Raw genomic sequence first — 20592 nt, 5'->3', positions numbered from 1 at the left:
TTACAACTGCTTCTACATTCCTGAGAGCAAAAATAGCATCAAAAGCCTGCTTGCCAACCCTGCTTTGAAAAAGAAAAAATTGTTCTGAGCTGGCGTCATTTTACATTTTTAGCTTACTCAGATCCGGGCACCAACATACCTACAGTAAATAACATGGCATTTTCTTCTGCTACAGAACACACTGACATGAGCATATGCATAATTTTATTGTAGAAAGGGAAAAAATGTTTATAAGTGCAATTCATTTAATGGCTCTTTTCTATTCACTGAATGCAACCCATTGTATTTTAAAATCTATAACCATGTTGCCTATTGATTGTGTAAAAAGGAAGTAGTATGGGAAGAACATCAGTCCCAGCATGCTCAGGCTGATGACAAGCTTTTTTTGCCTTGATTGATGCTGTGTTTCTTCAAGTCGCCTGTCAACTCTAGCTCCTGAATTTCATAGGATATGCTTAGGCAAAAAATATTTCTCTCATTTCTCTTACTGTTTCACCTTTCTCTGTGGGTCATAGAGAATCTGACACTTTGGCCCAAACTGTACTTTGCCTTCATTTTCCTGATGATGAGGGGAGCTCGTTTTTTTTTTTTTTTTGGAAGAGTTACTTATGTCACTGAGTGCTAAAAGAAAGCTTCCTAACTTTTCTGCAGGAGTTCCTTGAGCACAAATGCCTTGAAAAAGTATGGGGAAATAGCTTGCTACTATAGTTTAGTGGACCATTCATGATGCTCATGGATTTTTTTGGATGCCCACCACTGCACCACATGAAACACTCCTGTATTTTGATAAGAATGTATCTTACCTGTGTGCAGTACTTTATTCTTTCCAGAATGGTAGAGAAATTGGGTCGATATTCAGGGCTGTGCTGCCAACACTGTGTCATAATCCGATAACTTGCAGGAAAAAAATTAAAAATTATCAGCATCAAAAGTTGATTGGAAAATCTCCTAATTACATTTCTTCTTCTTTTGAGCAGTTGAGTTTTGAGCTTCAATATTTGAGCTTTAACCATTATATGTCTAAGGGACCATTTCACACTACACAGTTCTTGCACTGTGATTCTACTTGAACTGTCCTATGTAGTCCTGGAATTTCCAATCTAAGGAGAGGTGTTTAAACTTTTCAGTCAGGATGCTCTAGTTTCTCATCAAAATATATAGCCACAGGATTCAGCCATAGCAGATAAGTGGAATCAAAGCACTAAAAAGGGCGTCAGGAAAGTCCTGAAGTCCTCCAGGCTATATAACACAGAGGTGCTTACTGTCAAGGTCCTAACCTGAATTTGGAAGTTTGTCAGCCAGTACTGGATGGGATTAAAGTCCCTCCAAAAAAAAAATGTTTGCAGCTTCAGGTGCTGCTGGATCTGTCATTCAAATCTGTCACTCCAAATGACAGCCCAGGAGTGGCTATTATTTTATTTATTTACAGTATTTATATTCAGCCCTTCTCACGCCGAAGGGGACTCAGGGCAGATCACATTGCACATATAAGGCAAACATTCAATGCCATAACATAGAACAGAGACAGACGCAGGCATGGGCTGGCCTCGAACTCATGACCTCTTGGTCAGAGTGATTTGTTGCAGCTGGCTGCTAATCAGCCTGCACCACAGCCCGGCTACTATCAGTTTTTGCCCATGTGCCAGTTGTGCCACTTCCTAGAGCTGGAAGATCTAAAAATGTTAATGCTGGTAACCTCAAAGTTGGATTTTGCAATGCACTGAACAATGAACTACAGAGAGAGGTAGGTAGAAATGATGATGCTAGCTGAAATCCTATTGTGCAGCTGAGAATGTATAAATAAAGGTTTATGCACTCATCACAATCTCTATGTCATCCCTAAGTAAGGACTGTGAAAGTCCTTCAATCTCCATTTGCCAGGGAGGAAATGTTGCAGTTGACATGGATTTGTTCTCCTGTCAAATGGGAACTAGCTGATGGTCTAACGCTCCCTTATCCAAACAATCCCTATTGAAAGGAAAAACAGAAACAGGTCCTGCTTCTGCCTGTCACACTAGAAATCACCCATTGATGTAGTGGGTCCATTAGTTGCTTCCTGATTAACAGGGGAACAGACTCTTGTTGATCACAGTAGCTGCTTCTCGGTAAATGGACACTGGGGGCTATTGGGATGCTATTCCTATATACGTAAATCTCCAGTAAGGTTTTGCCGGTATTCTGGAGGCAAAAATGGTGGAAGTCCATTTATAATTACCAAATTGCCATTTAGATGAAAAGTGGATAACTTAAATTTTTTAAATAGGGGCTGAAAAAACTTAGAACTGGGAACCCACTAAGATAGCCTTCTTTCTCCTCCCAAATTCCATATAAATCAAGAATCCTATTAAGACAAAGAGGGGGCTGTTTTTTTTCTATGGAAACTGACACAACACATTTTCTGCAATGTGTGTAGGTGGTAAATTCTAACATTTGTCAATCACCAGGTTTTAAAAAAAAATCTCAGTGCACACGGTCATGTAATATCTGAAGTCACCACAATATTTTCTCATTGATGGGAACTGTTGCTTCTATAAATACTTCAGGACCTCCCACTGTTAAAAAAGAAGAAGAATGAAACTGTACTCACACAGGCCCTGGGCAGTTCTTTGGGGGATCCATTCGTCCACCACTGGTGACAAATTCTAGTACTTCCTGGTTGGTTTTGCAAGGATAAGGCATGTAGCCCAAGGAGAAGATCTCCCACAGCAACACTCCAAAGGACCTAGCAGGGAAACAGTGAATGCAGCTCATGAGTTTTGGTTAACACCACAATAGTTTTGTGTAGCACATGCAAGAACATTGCTCACTCCTTTGCTTTTGTGGTCAATGTAAATATGTTGGCTTGATCTTGTTGTTGTTCTTCAACACTTAGTGATCTTAAAGCAATTCCATAACAGGTTTTTCTTGGCAGAAAAGGTTTGTCATTACCTTCCTCTGAGGCTGAGAAAGTGTGACTTGTTCAAAAAAACTTACAATTCCCATCAGCCCCAACTACCATGACCCACAGTCCACAATGGTGCGAGTGGAAGTTAGAAAGGCACCAGGTTCAAAAAGATTGCTATAGGAGTTGTCTGCATTGACTGGCTTGCTCCAGAAAGGGAATCTATCCAGGGATACCAAAGATTAAACCTGGGAAATTTTACATGCAAAGCATATATCCTACCGTTGAGCTATGGCTGTCTCCAAACATGAAAATAATCAAGGGTAACAAAACCTCCCAAAAGCTTACTGTTACAATGATTCATGCCAGCAGGCATATATATTATTTTCGCCCTGGGGACCCAAGCTCTGTAACTGGGGTTACTGTATATATTTGTGTAAAAGTCAACCTTGTGTCTTTGTGGCCATAGTTATAGATTTTAATATGATCTGTGACATTGCCCTCATCCTCTGCTGCTTAACATCAAAACTACCTTTACACTGTGGTAGAGGAGAGTAGATGAGATATCTGGCAGCTTGTGCATACACCCAAAGAATGCTGGGGCAGAGAACAGACACACACATCGGCCATAGTTGTCCATCTTACATTATACACATACCGGTATATGGGAGTGTGTCTTACTTAACTCAGTGAGAACACTCCCAGGCAATTTTGCACATGCCTGTGTGGTGAAAGGCACTTACCAGGTGTCAGTCTTGGAGGTGAAGATGCCTTCCAGGAATGCCTCTGGGGGCATCCACTTGACGGGAAGCATGGCTCGCCCTCCTTTGCGATAGTAGCTTGCCCTAGTAAGGCCAGAGGGGAAGGAGAGTTAAGGCCAGAAAATAGTAGGCTTTAAAAAAGAAAAACAGGATACCTTCCAGAATTTTTACTAGAAATGTAATTAACAGAAACAGAAGGACAAAAATAGAATCTTCCTTCCTACCACATCTTTTCCACTTTTTGCTGTGTTATAACCTTGAACTACCAGGAGCCCCCAATGGCACAATGAGTTAAACCTTTGTGCCGGCAGGACTGCTGACTTGAAGGTTGGGTTGCTGACCTGAAGATTGCCAGTTTGAATCCAACCCGCCGAGAGCACAGATGAGCTCCCTTTGTCAGCTCCAGCTCCATGCGGGGACATGAGAGAGGCCTCCCACAAGGATGGTAAAATATTTAAAACATCTGGGCATCCCCTAGGCAACGTCTTTGCAGTTGGCCAATTCTCTCACACCAGAAGCGACTTGCAGTTTCTCAAGTCACTCCTGACGCGAAAAACAAACAAACAAAAAATCTTGAACTGAAATTGATTCAGTTGGGATTGTTACCATTTGATACTCGACACTGTAAAAGAATAAAATAACTGGGTCACAAATATTAAACAAAGTGCTATTTGTTGGGTACACAACTATCCCTCCCTCAGTTATTAGTTGGTAGAAAACTCTTTGACAGCTGATTTCTCTGTTAATCTTCTTGGGCAAATTTTCTATGACTTTGGGCATCTGGCTCCTGCATCCTTTGCCCATTTGACAAAAACATTCCAGTTCTGTCAGACCCTTGAGGAACAGAAGGCTTGCACTTCTTTCCAAAGACACTCAATTGGGCTGAGATCTGGGCTTTGTCCCGGAACATTTTAAGACATCTAGGGTCTGCTTTTAAGTTACTCCAGGTTGACTGGCATATCACTTGGCTAAGTGTTTAAGGCCATTGTCCTGAATCTCCACTTAGTCCAGGCATGGGTAAACTTCGGACCTCTTTGGACTCCAATTGTTGAAGTTCAAAACACCTGGTGGGCCAAAGTTTGACCATGCCTGACCTAGTCCCATGTCCTTTGCTGACTAAAACATGTTTCTATCTAGAACTGCCCTGAATGTGGCTCCATCCATTCAATCCTGAACACTCTTCAAGTCCCTGTAAAGGAAAATCTTCCCTTCATTGAGGGACAAGTATCTTCAGGCTGATTACTGATGTTGGCTTTGCATTACATATAATGCTTAGCACCATGGCTGGAAACTTCCATTTTGATCTCATCAGACCAGGGAGCCTACTGCCACTCACATGCCTTTTTGCAAACTTCAAATGGGGCTTGGTATCAATTTGTTTAGCAATGGCTTTCTTTTCACCATTCTTCCATAAGATTAAGCTTTGTGGCGAATCCAGATGATAGTTGTCCCATGAATAAACATCTCAACCATTGAGTTTTGGTGGGTGATCTTTTTTCTATGGAGAACCACGGTTGAGCATTTTGTAATAATGGATTTAATGATGTGCCAGAAATTCATCATTTTAGGTTTTTTTAAAAAAAATAATTCAAACCCGATGGGTGCTTCTGCGGAATTTTATTCCAGAGTTGTTTTATGATACTGTTCATTTAGATAGGTTCTCCAACAAAACTCTGAAGCCTTCCAGAAATAGTTGTCTTTAATCTGGGATGACTTTATACTGAAATTATACTCATGTGGACTCCATTCAACTACATCTGTGACTTTTGAAAGTAGAGGGTTGAACCAGAGCTCATTTAGGTGTGTCACAGCAAAAGGGGTGAACGGCTATGCAACTACAAGTGATTATTTGTTGCTGTTCACATATTTTATGTTCTGAAATAAAATTATTTAGCACCTTCATTGTATCGAGTATCAAGTGGTAATAATACTTAGTTAATAGGCATGTCCGATCGATGAAAAAAATGTTTCAATTCTCGTTTCTAAAGTAGGGGGCGCTGGCGCTTTGATATAGAAAGCATTTCCAATTTTTTCACCCAAAAATTTCGGATATTTCTGAAAATTCATAATGATTCTAAATGTTTCTAAAATTGCAGACGCGCATGCGCAATCGCCAAAAAAAAAAAAAAAAAGGAACCGGGGGGGGACTTTACAGGGCTCTCCCACCCTCATTTCTTGAGCTATCCTCATCAACCCTAGCCCCCACCTTTGCATCCATCGTGGAAGCTTCTGATTGGCCGGGGAGCGGCAGCCATGTTAGGCTGCACTAAGCTCCCATTCTAGGTAGGTTGCAGAAACAAAAAAATTAAAAAAAATATTTTAAAAAATATATTTTAAAAAATTTTGGGGGAAAAAATTAACGAAACATTAAGAGACAATTAGAGAATGGGCCAACAATGGTTTGAATTACATTGCTGGTTGCGCTGTGAGACAATGTCTCGGAATGCGTATCAAAAAGCGAGAACAATCCGAAATAATTCCGATATACGATTCAAAACGATTTTTTGGACATGTCTACTAGTTAAATCCAATTTTAGAAATGCCATAGGCAGTTAAAATAGATCAAAGGAATAAAAAAAGCATATATTGAAGGATAGAGGAGAAGAAACAGCCAGCAAAAGCATTCCATTTTCCATTTGACTCCGCATTGCTATGATAGCTTACCTATAGATATCTCGGGCCATTCCAAAGTCACCAATTTTAGCTACTCGTCCAGGCCCCGTGCAGGTCAGAAGACAATTTCTTGCAGCTATATCCCTAAAAAAACCCACAAAAAACCATGGACATAAGATGAAAGTGAGTAACTTTGACTCTCATGTGAGTACCTTCAACTTATAGAAATTCTCTAAGCATTAAAGCTGTCATCTATTAGTTCTGAAAGGACAGACCTTTCTGAATGTTAATTAGTTTACATTTTCTCATTCAAGTAGCATATATCATTAGTGGATTCTGTGCCATAACTTCACCAACTGCTAAATATTATCTAGAGCCCCTGGTGATTAAACCCTTGTGCCGGCAGGACAAGCTGACTGATAGGTTGGTAGACTGCTAACTTATAGGCTGGCAGTTCAAATCCGGGGAGAGTGGAAGAGCTCCCTCTGTCAGCTCCAGCTCCCCATTTGGGGACATGAGAGAAGCCTCCCACAGGATGATAAAACATCAAACATCCGGGCGTCCCCAGGCAACATCCTTGCAGATGGCCAATTCTCTCACACCAGAAGTGACTTACAGTTTCTCAAGTTGCTCCTGACACACACACACACACACACAAACTCTAGAGCACAATATATATTTATTTTTGAAAGCTACACCACTCCAGACAGTTTCCAGATTTATTTACACTGCAGAATTAATGAAGTTTGACACTACTTTAACTGCTATGGAATCCTGGGAGTTGCAGTTTGGTGCGAAACCACCCCTTCTTTGGCAGAGGAAGCCAAACACTCCTTTGATTCCATAACATTGAGCCATGGCAGTTAAAGTGGGGTCAAACTGCATTAATTCTACAGTGTAGATGCACCCCCTGATTCTGAACACTCCTTTCCCTGCAAGGTGACAGAGTAATGCTTGTATTCTCAGGCATCCTGCAGCTATATGGAGCTATATGGAGCTATATGGAGTCACATGAGAGGTAGTTCCCAAGATATTGTGGGTATATAAAAAGGGAACCAGTTAAGATCCAAAATCCCAACTTAAAAAAGGTATTTGCCCGCAGGCAGAGAGAGCACCAAGCTCACCCATGGGAGAGAATTCCACAGCCATTGAGAAGATATTCTTTTATGTCCTCATCAAATATGTCTGTAGTGGTGATAGGACACACAGAAAGCTTTCCCCAAAAGACAGCCAACCTTTAACACTTTTGTATGGAAAGATACGATATTCTGGATATAGCCTCTATGAGACTTCATACGTCAAAACGATCCCTCTGAATTGTGTCTAGATTCGTCAGTTATGCAGGGTTGGGTTATAAAGAGGCAAAAGAAAAAGGGAATCTCCATTTTGGTGACCATATTGTATCAAATGATAACATGGCATACATTCTATCACTAATCTGTACTAGAGTAGAACCACTAAATCAATTGTATTTCCCTAGATCACAAATGAGGAAAGTATGGCTATGGGGAGGGAGCTGGGAGAAGTTGGCCCCTGGGCCTCGCACTAGTTGCCCCATGCATTGATTCACCATTAAACAGCTGATTGGATAGGTTTACTTTAGACGAGATCAAACAACACCAATAATAATAGTAGTCGTATTGATTTATGTCTCACCTTTCCTTCAATATTGGGACACAAGAATTAACAACTTATTTAAAACAATACAAATAATTATTTGTGTTGTTTTAAATATGTTGTTATTTATATAAGGGTAAATATTTTTTTTGGCCTAAATCAAGATTTTAAAAATTAGTTTTTCCAGTTTATGGTCTGCATGTCTATAGATGAAATTGTGCAAGAAATAGTAATGCATAGTTCCCCCCCCCTTCCTTTTCAATTGTACACCCCCAAAGGCAAGTAATTAAACACGCAGGGGGAGTCTACAAAATATATACGCTAGGGAAAGACTATATTAATATGATTCGGAACTTGGATAGAATTCTGATAGGACTTTTAGAAATTTGAAAAAGAAAAAAGACCTAACACGTTTTTACGTCTTCATCTATGGCTACAAGCAATAGAAAAAAGAAATGTTTGTTCTGTCTTATGGCGCAACACTACCATCCAGTGGACAAGGAGAAGAACTTCAGATATAAATCTACAGTTCCTAAGCAGTCTCTTTCCAGATCAGATGTTTATATCATTGCTTTATTCTGTTACATTTTTTATTGTATCAGAAGCGACTTGAGAACATACTGCAAGTCGCTTCTGGTGTGAGAAAATTGGCCATCTACAGGGAACACCCGGATGTGTTACCATCCTGCTTTTCTCATGTCCCTGCAAGTTAGTGCTGACAGATGGAAGCTCACCCCATCTCACGGATTCGAACTGCCAACCTTCAGGTCAGCAACCCAATCTTCAGTTCAGCCAGCAGTTAGCCATTCTGTTGTATGCCCCCCATACCTTTCAAATATCAAAACTAGAACAAGCAACACCAGAACATGGTCAAGATGACTTAATTTATTTAGAAAATGTTTATTATAAGAACATAAGCCTTCAATTCCCATAGTTGCAGCAAAATCAAAATCAAAATGAGTTTCTCTTTAAAGATGGAACAATTCAAACCTGCCTTTGGAAATATAAACCATTTAGGTGTCATTCATCTATGATTTTCTGCAGCTGAAAAATCTCCCAAAGGAATGTTATATGGAGGTGGGTTTTTTTTTGTTTTTTTGTTTTTTTACCTATGGATGAAATGATTCTCCTCAAGATACTTGCAACCACAAGCGATGTCCCTTGCTATGTCAAGCAAGTCCTGCATTGTCAAAGTAGATGGCTGATTCTGCATGAGATGCCAATAAGAAAGAAGAAAACAAAGAACATTAAGCCCGGAAGAATGAGGGAAAAACCCAAACTTAACAAATTTGTAAAATGGGCAAAAACAAGAGAAAAGTAAAGAAACATGAGCAGGCAGTAAAAGAGCAAAGGGGACAATTGTCTATAGGAGGTCACCATAAAGATTTGTCTTCCAAGGCCAAGATCCCCATTTTCCCATCCTCAAATCAATCTGCTAGCTTCTGTGAAAACATGTAAGTACATATGTATGATTGTACCTTAAAAGCTCCTACATGGCTTGATGGATATGGACCAAACTTAGTACACACAACTTTCATTATCCAAGCTAAAATACTGGTGAAATTGAAACTAAAAACACCCCTTTTATCACATACCATTGCAACATGAGCCTCATGTTGCAATGTTTGGATGCAACCAGCAAAGGGCAGTATAGGGATAGAAAGACTACCTGAGAGGGGAAGATGACAAATGGAAGAGGAATGGAGCATCAGCAGGGAAACACTCTAGGGCAGGCCCTCCAGGTGTTTTGGACTCCAGATCCCAGAATTCCTGACTATTGGAGAAGCGGACTAGGGATTCTGGGAGTTGGAGTTCCAAACACTGGAGGGTCACAGGTTGTGCAGGCCTGCTCTAGGGGAAGTGGACAATAGCACTTCCACTCAATTTCTGTGTTTTTTGGGAGGCAGCAGCCTCTGAGGGAAGGTAGAAGGCCCACTTGGGCAATGTCAGGCTATATAATGCCAGTAAGATTATAAGAACGAATTAAAAGCAACTTGTTTGAAGTGGTTGTTTCATTGTGCCAAACAGTTACCAACGTAAACCAAAAGGCATTCTGTACAGAAAGTGCAAACTTGCCATACTAAGTAAAATTTATTACTTTCTAAGACTGAGCTGGGTTTTCAAAAATCAGTTTAAAGGTATAATAGTAAAACAACTGAAAGAACGATGTTGATAATTTTTTTTGAAAATAAGGATGGCATTTTAGAATCAATGGAATGGGCTCTCAAAAGATTTCAGAATACTTAGTATGCACACTTGCAGACTGATAACCTAGAGTTAGGGATCAATCACTGCCTTTATTCAATAATACTATACAGTTTTACAGAAAGATTATGTAAATGCCTCCTTCCACCACATTTTTACAGCCATATTGGGCAAAGGAGGTCTGTTGAGATGCCAATTGAGGCACCAGTGAGCCATCAGGAGCAGGACCATTGAATCACAGAATCTGAGTTGGCAGAGAGCACATGGACCATTCAGTCCAACCCTCTGCCATGCGGGGAAGGCACAGTTAAAACACTCCTGACAGATGGTCATCCAGCTTCTGTTTAAAAGCCAGTGCTTCATAACAACCTTGATCATTGGCAGAAGGGGTTCAGAACCATTCTTCTCCTGGCTTCTTGATCATCAAACCTTCTTTGTCCAATCTGACTGCTAACTGTTAAGGTGGATGGGGGTGGAGGGAGATCAGGCCAGGAGATGTTAATTAGTCACTCATAAACGTAGCTGTTGTAGAATATCGGTGGATATAATGTTTTAAAAATATTTCATCAGACCAGAGAACCTACTGGCATTCATATGCTTTTTTTTTTTTTGCAAAATACAATTGTATTTTGGCTGAAGAGTCCCAAAAACACGTCCCAGAGCCACGTCGACCCCTTGGTTCACTGAGGAGCTGGCTGTGATGAAGCGTACGAGGAGGGGATTAGAGTGCATCTGGAGGAAATCTCAGGACGTGTCAGACCAAGCACGGGCTAAAGCCGCTATTAAGGCTTACTCCGTGGCTCTGCGAGCAGCCAGGAAAGCTTTCATGACTGCTCGCATAGCGTCTGCGGCCAATAGGCCAACTGAGCTGTTCCGAGTTGTGGGAGAGTTTCTGCGGCCTCCTGAGGCCCAGGGGCTCCCCGATGACTTGGCAGCCAGGTGCAGCGATTTCGCGCACCATTTTGCAGGCAAAGTTGCTCAGATACGCCGTGACTTGGACTCCAGTTTAATTGTAGTTCCAGCGGAGGTAACCGAGGTAGCTGTCTGTTCGATCTTGTGGGATTCTTTCCGGCTTGTTCTTCCTGATGACGTGGAGGGGATTCTTGGGTTTGTGAGGGCGACCACTTGCGCTCTGGATCCTTGTCCCTCTTGGCTGGTTAAGCTGGCCAAAGAGGGGCTGTTGGATTGGTTTGTGACTATAATTAATGCCTCTTTGTGCCAGGGGTCAGTTCCATCCTGCTTTAAGCAGGCGGTAGTAAAACCGCTACTTAAAAAGTCCTCGTTAGACCCATCCGTATGTAACAACTACAGACCAATTTCCAACCTCCCATTTTTGGGCAAGGTTCTGGAGCGGGTGGTTGCCACGCAGCTCCAGGGGTTCCTCGATGACACTGATTTTCTGGACCGCTCGCAGTCTGGCTTCAGGCCTGGGCACAGTACCGAGACGGCTTTGGTCGCCTTGGTGGATGACCTCCGCAGGGAACTGGACAGGGGGAGTGTGACCCTGCTGGTTCTCCTGGACATCTCAGCGGCTTTCGATACCATCGACCATGGTATCCTTCTGGGACGGCTGTCTGGGATGGGGCTTGGTGGCACTGTTTTGCAGTGGCTCCGGTCCTTCCTGGAGGGCCGTTCCCAGATGGTGAAGCTGGGGGACACCTGCTCGGACCCCTGGCCTTTGACCTGTGGGGTCCCGCAAGGGTCTATTCTTTCCCCCATGCTTTTCAACATCTACATGAAACCGCTGGGAGAGGTCATCCGGAGTTTTGGAGGGCGTTGCCATCTCTACGCAGATGACACGCAAATCCACTACTCGTTCCCATCTGACTCCAAGGAAGCCCCTCGGATGCTGAACCAGTGCCTGGCCGCTGTGGCGGACTGGATGAGGAGGAACAAGCTGAGGATCAATCCCGACAAGACAGAGGCCCTCCTGGTCAGTCGCTCGTCGGATCGGGGTATTGGGTGGCAACCTGTGCTGGACGGGGTTGCACTCCCCCTGAAATCACAGGTCCGCAGTTTGGGGGTCCTCCTGGATTCAGCGTTGACGCTTGAGGCTCAGGTGTCGGCGGTGGCCGGGAGGGCTTTTGCACAACTCAAACTTGTGCGCCAACTGCGACCATACCTCGTGAAGTCTGACTTGACCACGGTGGTGCACGCCTTAGTTACCTCTAGACTGGACTACTGTAATGCACTCTACGTGGGGCTTCCCTTGAAGACGGCCCGGAAATTACAACTAGTCCAACGCTCGGCGGCCAGATTAATAACGGGAGCGAGTTTCAGGGAGAGATCTACTCCCTTGTTTAAGGAGCTCCACTGGCTGCCGTTCATTTTCCGGTCCCAATTCAAGGTGCAGACCATCATTTATAAAGCCCTAAACGGTTTGGGACCCGCCTACCTTCGTGACCGCATCTCCTACTATAAACCTGCCCGAGCCCTTCGTTCATCTGGGGAGGCCCTCCTGTCTCCACTGCCTTTATCACAGGCCCGCCTTGTGGGAACAAGGGAGAGGGCCTTTTCTGCTGTGGCCCCCCGTTTGTGGAACTCACTGCCCATTGAGATCAGGCTAGCCCCCACTCTTTTAGCCTTTAGGAAAGTTTTAAAAACATGGCTCTTCCGGTGTGCTTTCGGAGAGTAATTGTATATACCTCCTGTGTTTCTCTCCCCAACATGTATTCTGTAGACCCTGTTCCCATGGTTTTATTCTTATCTCTTCTTACCCCGAGTTTTTAACCTTGTGTCCATGCGGCCCGCCCTTGTTATGTTATGCTACGTTCTGCTTTTTTGTTCTGTATTGTGTAGTGTTATTGTTGCATTGTTTAATTGCATTCTGATATGTTGTTTTTATATTTTGTCTATTGTATTGTCTTGGGCATGGCCCCATGTGAGCCGCCCCGAGTCCCCGTTGGGGAGATGGTGGCGGGGTATAAATAAAGTTTTATTATTATTATTATTATTAAAAACATGGCTGCGGGATGGGGACAGATGATGAGAAAGTCAGATAGGGGAATATTAAATGTAGAAAGTAGTGGCAACGTCAACAACATTATTAGCATTGGTCATCCACAAAACAAAACAAAATTAAACAAAAACCTCTTTTAGAGGTAATTAGAGAGATCAAGTTTCAAATCTTATTAAAGTTCCTATTAAAGTTGACATCTTGACAATAACATCATGTGATGTTATGATATAAATGATGCCTTAACATGCAATATAACGAAATGTACCAAAGCTATGCATCCAGACATTTGTATGTCCATGTTTCACCCTAAGGGGGCAGTATATTTTCATACATCTATGAATGTACATTATAGACTAAAAAGTACTTTAAAATCCGGATCAATTCCCATAGAATTGTCCTTAAATTTCCAGACTTGAAAATGCTAAAGTGGAATGTTGATGGTTTAACCACTATCATGAACCGGGAACTTTACAACCTCACCCAGTGACTTCATGTAGATAGTGAAGATCATGTGGATAAAATGGTGCCATGTGGCACCCCTCAGCTTTATAGCCAGGGAGCTGAACAGGAATTCTCCAGTGCTACTCTCTGGACCTAGATAGGAATGGAATCACTGTAAAAAGTGCCTTCTGCTCCCATCATATGGAGCTGGTCGAATAAGATACCATGATTAACAGTATCAAACACCATTGAGGGAGCCAGGAAGTTCAACAGGGTAGCATATCCCTGACTTTCCTCCAGAGCAACTAAGGTCATTTGGAAATTTGGGAACTGAGGCTGAATAAATTGAATAAATGCATGTGTCATTTGTACCATCAATAACATAATGTATCATGAACAAACAACCCACTGGAGCATGAGAATCCCTCATTTGGTTTGTTTCCTTGTGCTATCCTGCATTTGATGGTTTTTCCCCCCTCCCCAATGGCCACAATCAAGTAGGACTGTGTTCTAGCCTCCTCTCGCTCTTATCTAGTTCACATTCATACTCTAAGCACTGAAATTATAACTGGTGTGATAATTTAATTGTGAGTCATTCTCCATGTTTTGAAGACAGAAAGTAGTGATTTAGATTCACAAAAGTCTTCTATCAATGGAAAAGCATGTAGTATATTTACTTGGTGGTTACTTATCATTTAGTTTAATTTAATTAAATGCATTGCTTATCGTTTAAACTGGCTGAGATCTTGTGTAACACCAGGGAAGCATCATGTGCACCTAAAGGAAGGAATTCACCTGGTGCCATAGGGAGGAACGTAGCATTGTGTCCCCAAGCTGAACTGCCTTTAAGCTGCTTATTTTGCTATGGATGAATAGAGAATAACTTCCGTAAAGGCATACCTCCTTATACAGGTGTGTAAAGAATAATCAGACGTTAAACCAATGTAATGCCCCAATAGTACTCCAGTCTATATGTTAGTTGTCCAACAGGACTTGAGTCTAGTATTATAAATATCAATCATCTATACTTTGTCTCTTTTTTCTTATAATCCTCCCTTCATATATTATAATCCTCTCTTTGCTTATTAAAATAATGAATAACTACATTATACAGGTTCCTTCATGTGAAATTAATCAGCATAACAATAAACCCCTTGTCAACATGTTAGTAGACATCAGAACAGGGAAGCGGATGGAAACAAGGGTTGACTCACCACCCGAGGCCGGTTCTGCCGAAGGAAGCTTTTCATATCTCCACCAGTCATAAGCTCCAAAAGAATGAAGCGAGGCAAGGTCTGGAGGCTTACTCCAATACATTGTACAATATTCTGGTGATTGAACTTGCTGGAGGTTGTACATTACATGGTGGCATGGTAGAGAAGGCAAAATCAGAATCAGCGTTAGATACTGGCCAAGACTGGTGACTTCATCTGCTTAATTAAGTCACATCGTCTTGTAATATGAGCCAAGTCTAGAGCTTTTAGACATCAGAGTTGCTACTGTAAATGGATCCAAACTCCCCTTGTTGTTGTATCCCTTCAACTTATTTCTGAGCCATTAATTTAAGTGGGTGGTTTGAGTGTGCTAGGCCCTCATTGCCACTCTCTCAGCAGGTTGCTGATGAATCCTAAAGCCATGGCCAATAACATCCTTTTGGAGACCTGTCTTGCTTCTTAACTAGGAACTGGGAGGAGAAACAGATTCCTCAAGGGCACAATTTAACCTATGAGTTAAATTGCTAAATAGTTATTTAAACAAAGAAGAAAAGAAAACATGTAGGGAGTTACTTAACTCCAGATACAGCATGTCACTGAATGGGGAGCTCATGATGTTACTTGAACTTCCCAAGAAATCATCACTGAAATCTGTCACTACAGAAGTGAGAATAATTTTGTAACATTTACATTTTAACAAGTCTCTTATGCAATAAGCTTTTGTGTGGGCACAGCTAACAGACCCTTGTCCACAATAGTACATACTACAATTAATGTGTTAATCTTTAAGATGGTGTCAGTATATTCACCACATCAAAATACTTCCAACTTAATGTTTTGCCCAGGAGTGTTCTTAGTGAGCAGACGTCACTTCCCATTCACTTCCTGTTTCAAAAATGGCCTCTCCTAGGCATGAGTTGGCCCCGTGTCCCTCAAAACATGGTATGGATGGCCCCAAGAGACCCTAGATGGCATTCAGGAATATTTGGGGGCATTTAAAAAAATAAATCAGCAACTTTTGATTTCTGGAGAGCCATGGGAGCCTCCAACTATTGTGGAAATTCCCTCCACATGCTACTCTCTGAAGCAGCAGATATTACATTTGCTCCATCCTTTATGTGACAGCCCCTCAAGAATTGGAAGGCAGATAAAGCGTTAAGAAGACAGTGAGATAAGACATGATCAAATATTACCAGATGGAAAGACAGCAAGAATTGAGTAGCAAAGAAGAAAAAACAGAGAGAAGAAAAGATAGAAGGGAAGAAGTCTTGTGGCAGGGAACAACTCACTGTCTCAGTCTTGGTTTTGACAAGGACATTTGTGGTCACCAGTGAAAAAGGTTGGCACAATCTGCCTTAGAGAAATAACTACAGACACTTCTACTATATTACTGTTCACTCTAAGGACCTCATCATATGGATGAGGTCCAGTGTTATGATTCGCAAGCCTTTGTGGCAATTTGGGGTGGTAGTGGGGCAATCCTGGCTGACACCTGATGCTTCCCCATCACACATGAGGAAGCGTCGCCACACGTTTTAACATCGCCTGGTGGACAACATGGGGCTCCATGAGTGCACTGGGGCTGAAGCATCCTAGGACACTTATTTTTTCATGTGTGATAAGGTCAAAAGTCAAAATAATTTCGCTCAATTGTGTTTTCCACATGACCTACACTTTTATGGTATGTAGATGACAAATACAAAGAGCAAAACCTCGATAACAGTCAAACTTTCTTATGGTTCATTTGTGAGTGGGAGGAGCTAATAACTCAAACATATTTAAAGGTATCTGCAGGGCAGATTTAAAAAAAACAGTGTAAAGTGAAACCTCTTTTGCCTGTGACTGTCACTCCAAGCTTCATCAGCTTATGAGGGCAGACAGTTGTCATCTGTTTGGTCCCAGCAGCTGGTCTGAGCTGGAAGGTGGGAGGATGCAACCTCCCACAAATGTCTCCAGAAGTGTTTTTATTTCAAACATGAGCAATTAGTGTTGATCAGCCTAGCCATAAATCAAGTATAACCGCATAGTTACTTGATAGTTGGATGTACAAAATTTACACGAAACTTTACAAGGCTGGCATTTTTGTAGGCAAAGGAGAAAACAAAGGAGAATTCCCCATAGTCCTGTCCTCAGTTGAGCGTATTTATAGTACAGATTTGGGAATTAGATTTCATATTACAGGTTCAGTATCCATATCCAAAATGCTTACTTGTTTTGTAATACTTGTTTTTGTATATGCACATAATTAGATATACGACCTCATCAGATGGGGGAAGAATCTGCGGCATACTCCACTTTGCCGCTCCTTTAAGCACGGAGCGCACCAGCTCCCATTACATGGGAGGCTTCCTGTGTTGCCTTGGACCAATGGGGGAAGCCAGATGGTTGACACTTCCCCTCTTGAGATCGCCCTGCCGGTAAGCTGGGCAATGCGAGGTGATGGGTTCCCCATGCCTATGGACAGCAGCCGCCGGATTCGCCATGATAAATAGCGATTCCAGTGGCCAGTGTGAAGAGGTCCATACTGCAAGTGGGACCCAAGTCTAAATGCAAAATTTATTTATGTTTCATATATACCTTATGCACATATCCTGAAATATTTTATACACAATATTTTCAATAATGTTGTGCACAAAATAAAGTTTGTGTATACTGAAAGCAAAGGTGGTAATATCTCGGCAAACCACGTGGACAATTTCAGATTTTGAAATATTTTGGAATCCCAGAAAAAAGATACTCAGCCTGTATTAGAAATATAGATTCTCTTTTGCCTATTATCTAAATTCCATTGTGAACAACTGGCTGTGACCAAAGGCAAGGTTGGAGTCATAACATCCCCACCCCTCACAGCTTGCATAGTGAAACAATACACCCCTACCCTCCTTATTTTTCGGAAGAGCCTGAAAACTTGGCTCTTCCAACAGGCTTTTGGCGACTGATTTCCTTAGTTTGAGATTGCCCTGTTTGTCCATTCTATTTTTATAGCATTTTTACTCCTTGCCGTATATAGTCTTTGGGTGTATACCTCCTCCAGCACCTTAATGGGATAATAGTCCCTGGTACCTACCTCTTTCCTGTTCTGTACTGTATAAAACTATTTGCACTTTTCTGGCCCACTACCCTTTTTAGGAGCCAATCCAGGTTTTTATCAAAGTGTGTTTATTGTTTATTGGTATATGTGATTTTATTTGTTTATGATTTGTTTTTTATTCCTGAGTTTTATATTGTTTGTTGCCTGGGCTTGTCCCCATGTAAGCCACCCCGAGTCCCCTTGGGGAGATGGGGCGGGGTATAAAAATAAAATTATTATTATTATTATTATTATTATTATTATTATTATTATTATTATTATAACAATACAGACTGGTAACCTTCATGGATGTATGAAATTATTCAGTTTGACATCACTCTAAGTGCCATGGCTTAGTGCCAGAAATCCCAGGATTCCATAGTATTGAGCCATGGCAGTTAAAGTGCATTAATTTTGCAGTGCTCATGCTCCCACTGTCTTCACATTTGCAACTTAATACTGTAATAGCATGACTAATAGGAACAGTCCAGCCATGGGTTCATAGTATCCTCCCAATGAAAAAAACAAAACAAATGAAACACACCTGATTATCAGTGCTTCCATTAGGAAATCCATCTCGTCCTGCTCAGAACATATTTCAGGCAATGTCTGTTAAGAGGGAAAAGAAAAACCTAAATCCGGGACAAAAGAATTCAGAATAACTGTGAGTTGATAAAAAGATGGACTAATTTTTTATTATAACATCTCTTTGGGAGTGTTTTGACCTGCTCTCCCACGTTATTGAAAAATGAAGCCTAAAAATGGCTCCAAGGCAGATTAGGAAATTCAAATACAACAAAAATGTGGTATAAAAAACCAAACCCTTAAAAATAAAACAATCATAATTTTGAAGTATCTGACACTATAGGCATTACATAGAGCCTTATTATCTGCAAAAACCTCTCTTCCTATTCAAAGAGGGCTGTATTTCAGGTGAATGTTCTGTGGATTTTCTGAGTGGGAATGATTGCTGGGAAGGAGGAAGAGAGAGACAGCAGGTGGGGTAGAATATATATATTTTCAAGTGGGTTTTCAGAGAAAATTGATGCTCACCCACACAAAGACTAGCTACAAGCTGATTAGAACCAAAGAAAAGGAAAAGAAATATTCTGCTAGTTTAGTCTATAGCCCAGGAACTGGCTGACCTCTCATGTGAGTGTACTGCTCACAAAGCTCAGTGGGTTTCCCACCCCTCTTCTCTTGCCAATTTCTCATTTCATTCACAAGTAGATAATTTGTCAGTAACAGAAAGCCTGGCACTCTTTGGGCAAATCCTTCCCCCGAGAATATCCTTATCTGAAGGAAAAAGGCTTCTTGGTGTCCCTAGACATGCACAGTTGTCTTTCCAATGGGAGCTGCTCGCTCTGAGGTCAAGTAGGGAAAGTGAATTTGAATTTAGTCTAAACTTTAAAGCAGTGGTTCTCAACCTATGGTCCCCAGGTGTTTTAGCCTACAACTCCCAGAAATCCCAGCCAGTTTACCAACTGTTAGGATTTTTGGGAGTTGAAGGCCAAAACATTTGGGGACCCACAGGTTGACAATCACTGCTTTAAAGGAAAAGTAAAGTACTTCCCACCCTACTTATGAAGCTTAGCATTTTGTGTAGCTCCTTTAAAGTTTAGACTAAAACATAGAGCAGATTAACCTCTCCAATCACACTAGAGACACCAGCTGCCATTGGTTATTTTCTGCCAGAGATCTGGAGGGATTGATGCCAATCCTCCTGATACTTAGTAGTAAAAGTCATTCCACATATCATAAGGCCAGATGAAAGCAGACCTTGAAAGCAAGAGATTACATGTAATGGAGTTACTAGCAGTGCACTATTTTTAAGTCAAAAATGGTGTGATGAAGTAATCTTTGAATAACAACTAGGAATCACCTAAAAAGAAGGATGCAGATAATAAGTAATAGATCTTAATATCTGGCGAGTTACTTCTAAATGCAAAGAGGGCAAGGACCTAACAAAAGCTGAAGAGATCAAGAGAAGATGGCGAGACTATACACAAGATCTGTATAGGAAAGATAATAGTATCGAGGATAGCTTTGATGGTGTGGTGAGTGAATTAGAACCAGATATCCTAAGGAATGAGGTTGAATGGGTCATAATAACAAGGCAGCAGGAAACGACAGGATCCCAGCTGAACTGTTTAAAATCTTGAAAGAGGATGCTGTCAAGGTGATGCATGTCATATGCCAGCAAATATGGAAAACACAAGAATGGCCATCAGATTGGAAAAAATCAACTTATATCCCCATACTAAAAAAAGAAAACACTAAAGTAGGCTCAAACTTTCATACAGCAGCACTTATTTCACATGCCAGTAAGGTAATGCTCAAGATCCTGCAAGGTAGACTCCAGCAATACATGGAGCGAGAGTTGCCAGATATACAAGCCGGGTTTAGAAAAGACAGAGGAACGAGAGACCAAACTGCCAATATCTGCTGGATAATGGAAGAAGGTAGGGAGTTTCAGAAAAACATCTCTTTTTGTTTTATTGACTGGTCTAAAACCTTTGATTGTGTGGATCATAATAAATTGTGGCAAGTTCTTGGTGATATGGGGATACCAAGTCACCTTGTCTGTCTCCTAAGGAACCTGTATAATGACCAAGTAGCAACTGTAAGAACAGACTATGGAGCAACAGACTGGTTCGAGATTGGGAAAGGAGTATGGCAGGGCTGTATACTTTCACCCTACCTGTTCAACTCGTATGCAGAACACATCATGCGATGTGCGTGGTTTGATGAATCCAAGGCTGGAGTTAAAATTGCTGGAAGAAACATTAACAACCTTAGATATGCAGATGATACCACTTTGATGGCTGGAA

At 41.6% G+C, this 20592-nt stretch overlaps 1 protein-coding gene across 2 annotated transcripts in view; it reads right to left on the bottom strand.

The window, feature by feature from the left end:
- Positions 1-20592, bottom strand: part of ltk (leukocyte receptor tyrosine kinase) — a 149229-nt gene that overhangs the window by 4473 nt on the left and 124164 nt on the right. For both annotated transcript variants that reach the window (XM_062968154.1, XM_008104363.3), the window contains exons 22-28: positions 18306-18370; positions 14692-14821; positions 8982-9079; positions 6307-6399; positions 3625-3726; positions 2588-2722; positions 804-894 (exon numbers count right to left, since the gene is read on the bottom strand). In XM_062968154.1, coding sequence (XP_062824224.1) covers positions 804-894; positions 2588-2722; positions 3625-3726; positions 6307-6399; positions 8982-9079; positions 14692-14821; positions 18306-18370 — 714 coding nt within the window. The remainder of the gene's footprint in view (positions 1-803; positions 895-2587; positions 2723-3624; positions 3727-6306; positions 6400-8981; positions 9080-14691; positions 14822-18305; positions 18371-20592) is intronic.

This window comes from Anolis carolinensis, chromosome 1 (assembly GCF_035594765.1).
Source record: "Anolis carolinensis isolate JA03-04 chromosome 1, rAnoCar3.1.pri, whole genome shotgun sequence".
Taxonomy (NCBI): Eukaryota; Metazoa; Chordata; class Lepidosauria; order Squamata; family Dactyloidae; genus Anolis; species Anolis carolinensis.
This window is presented reverse-complemented; position numbering and strand designations above follow the sequence as displayed.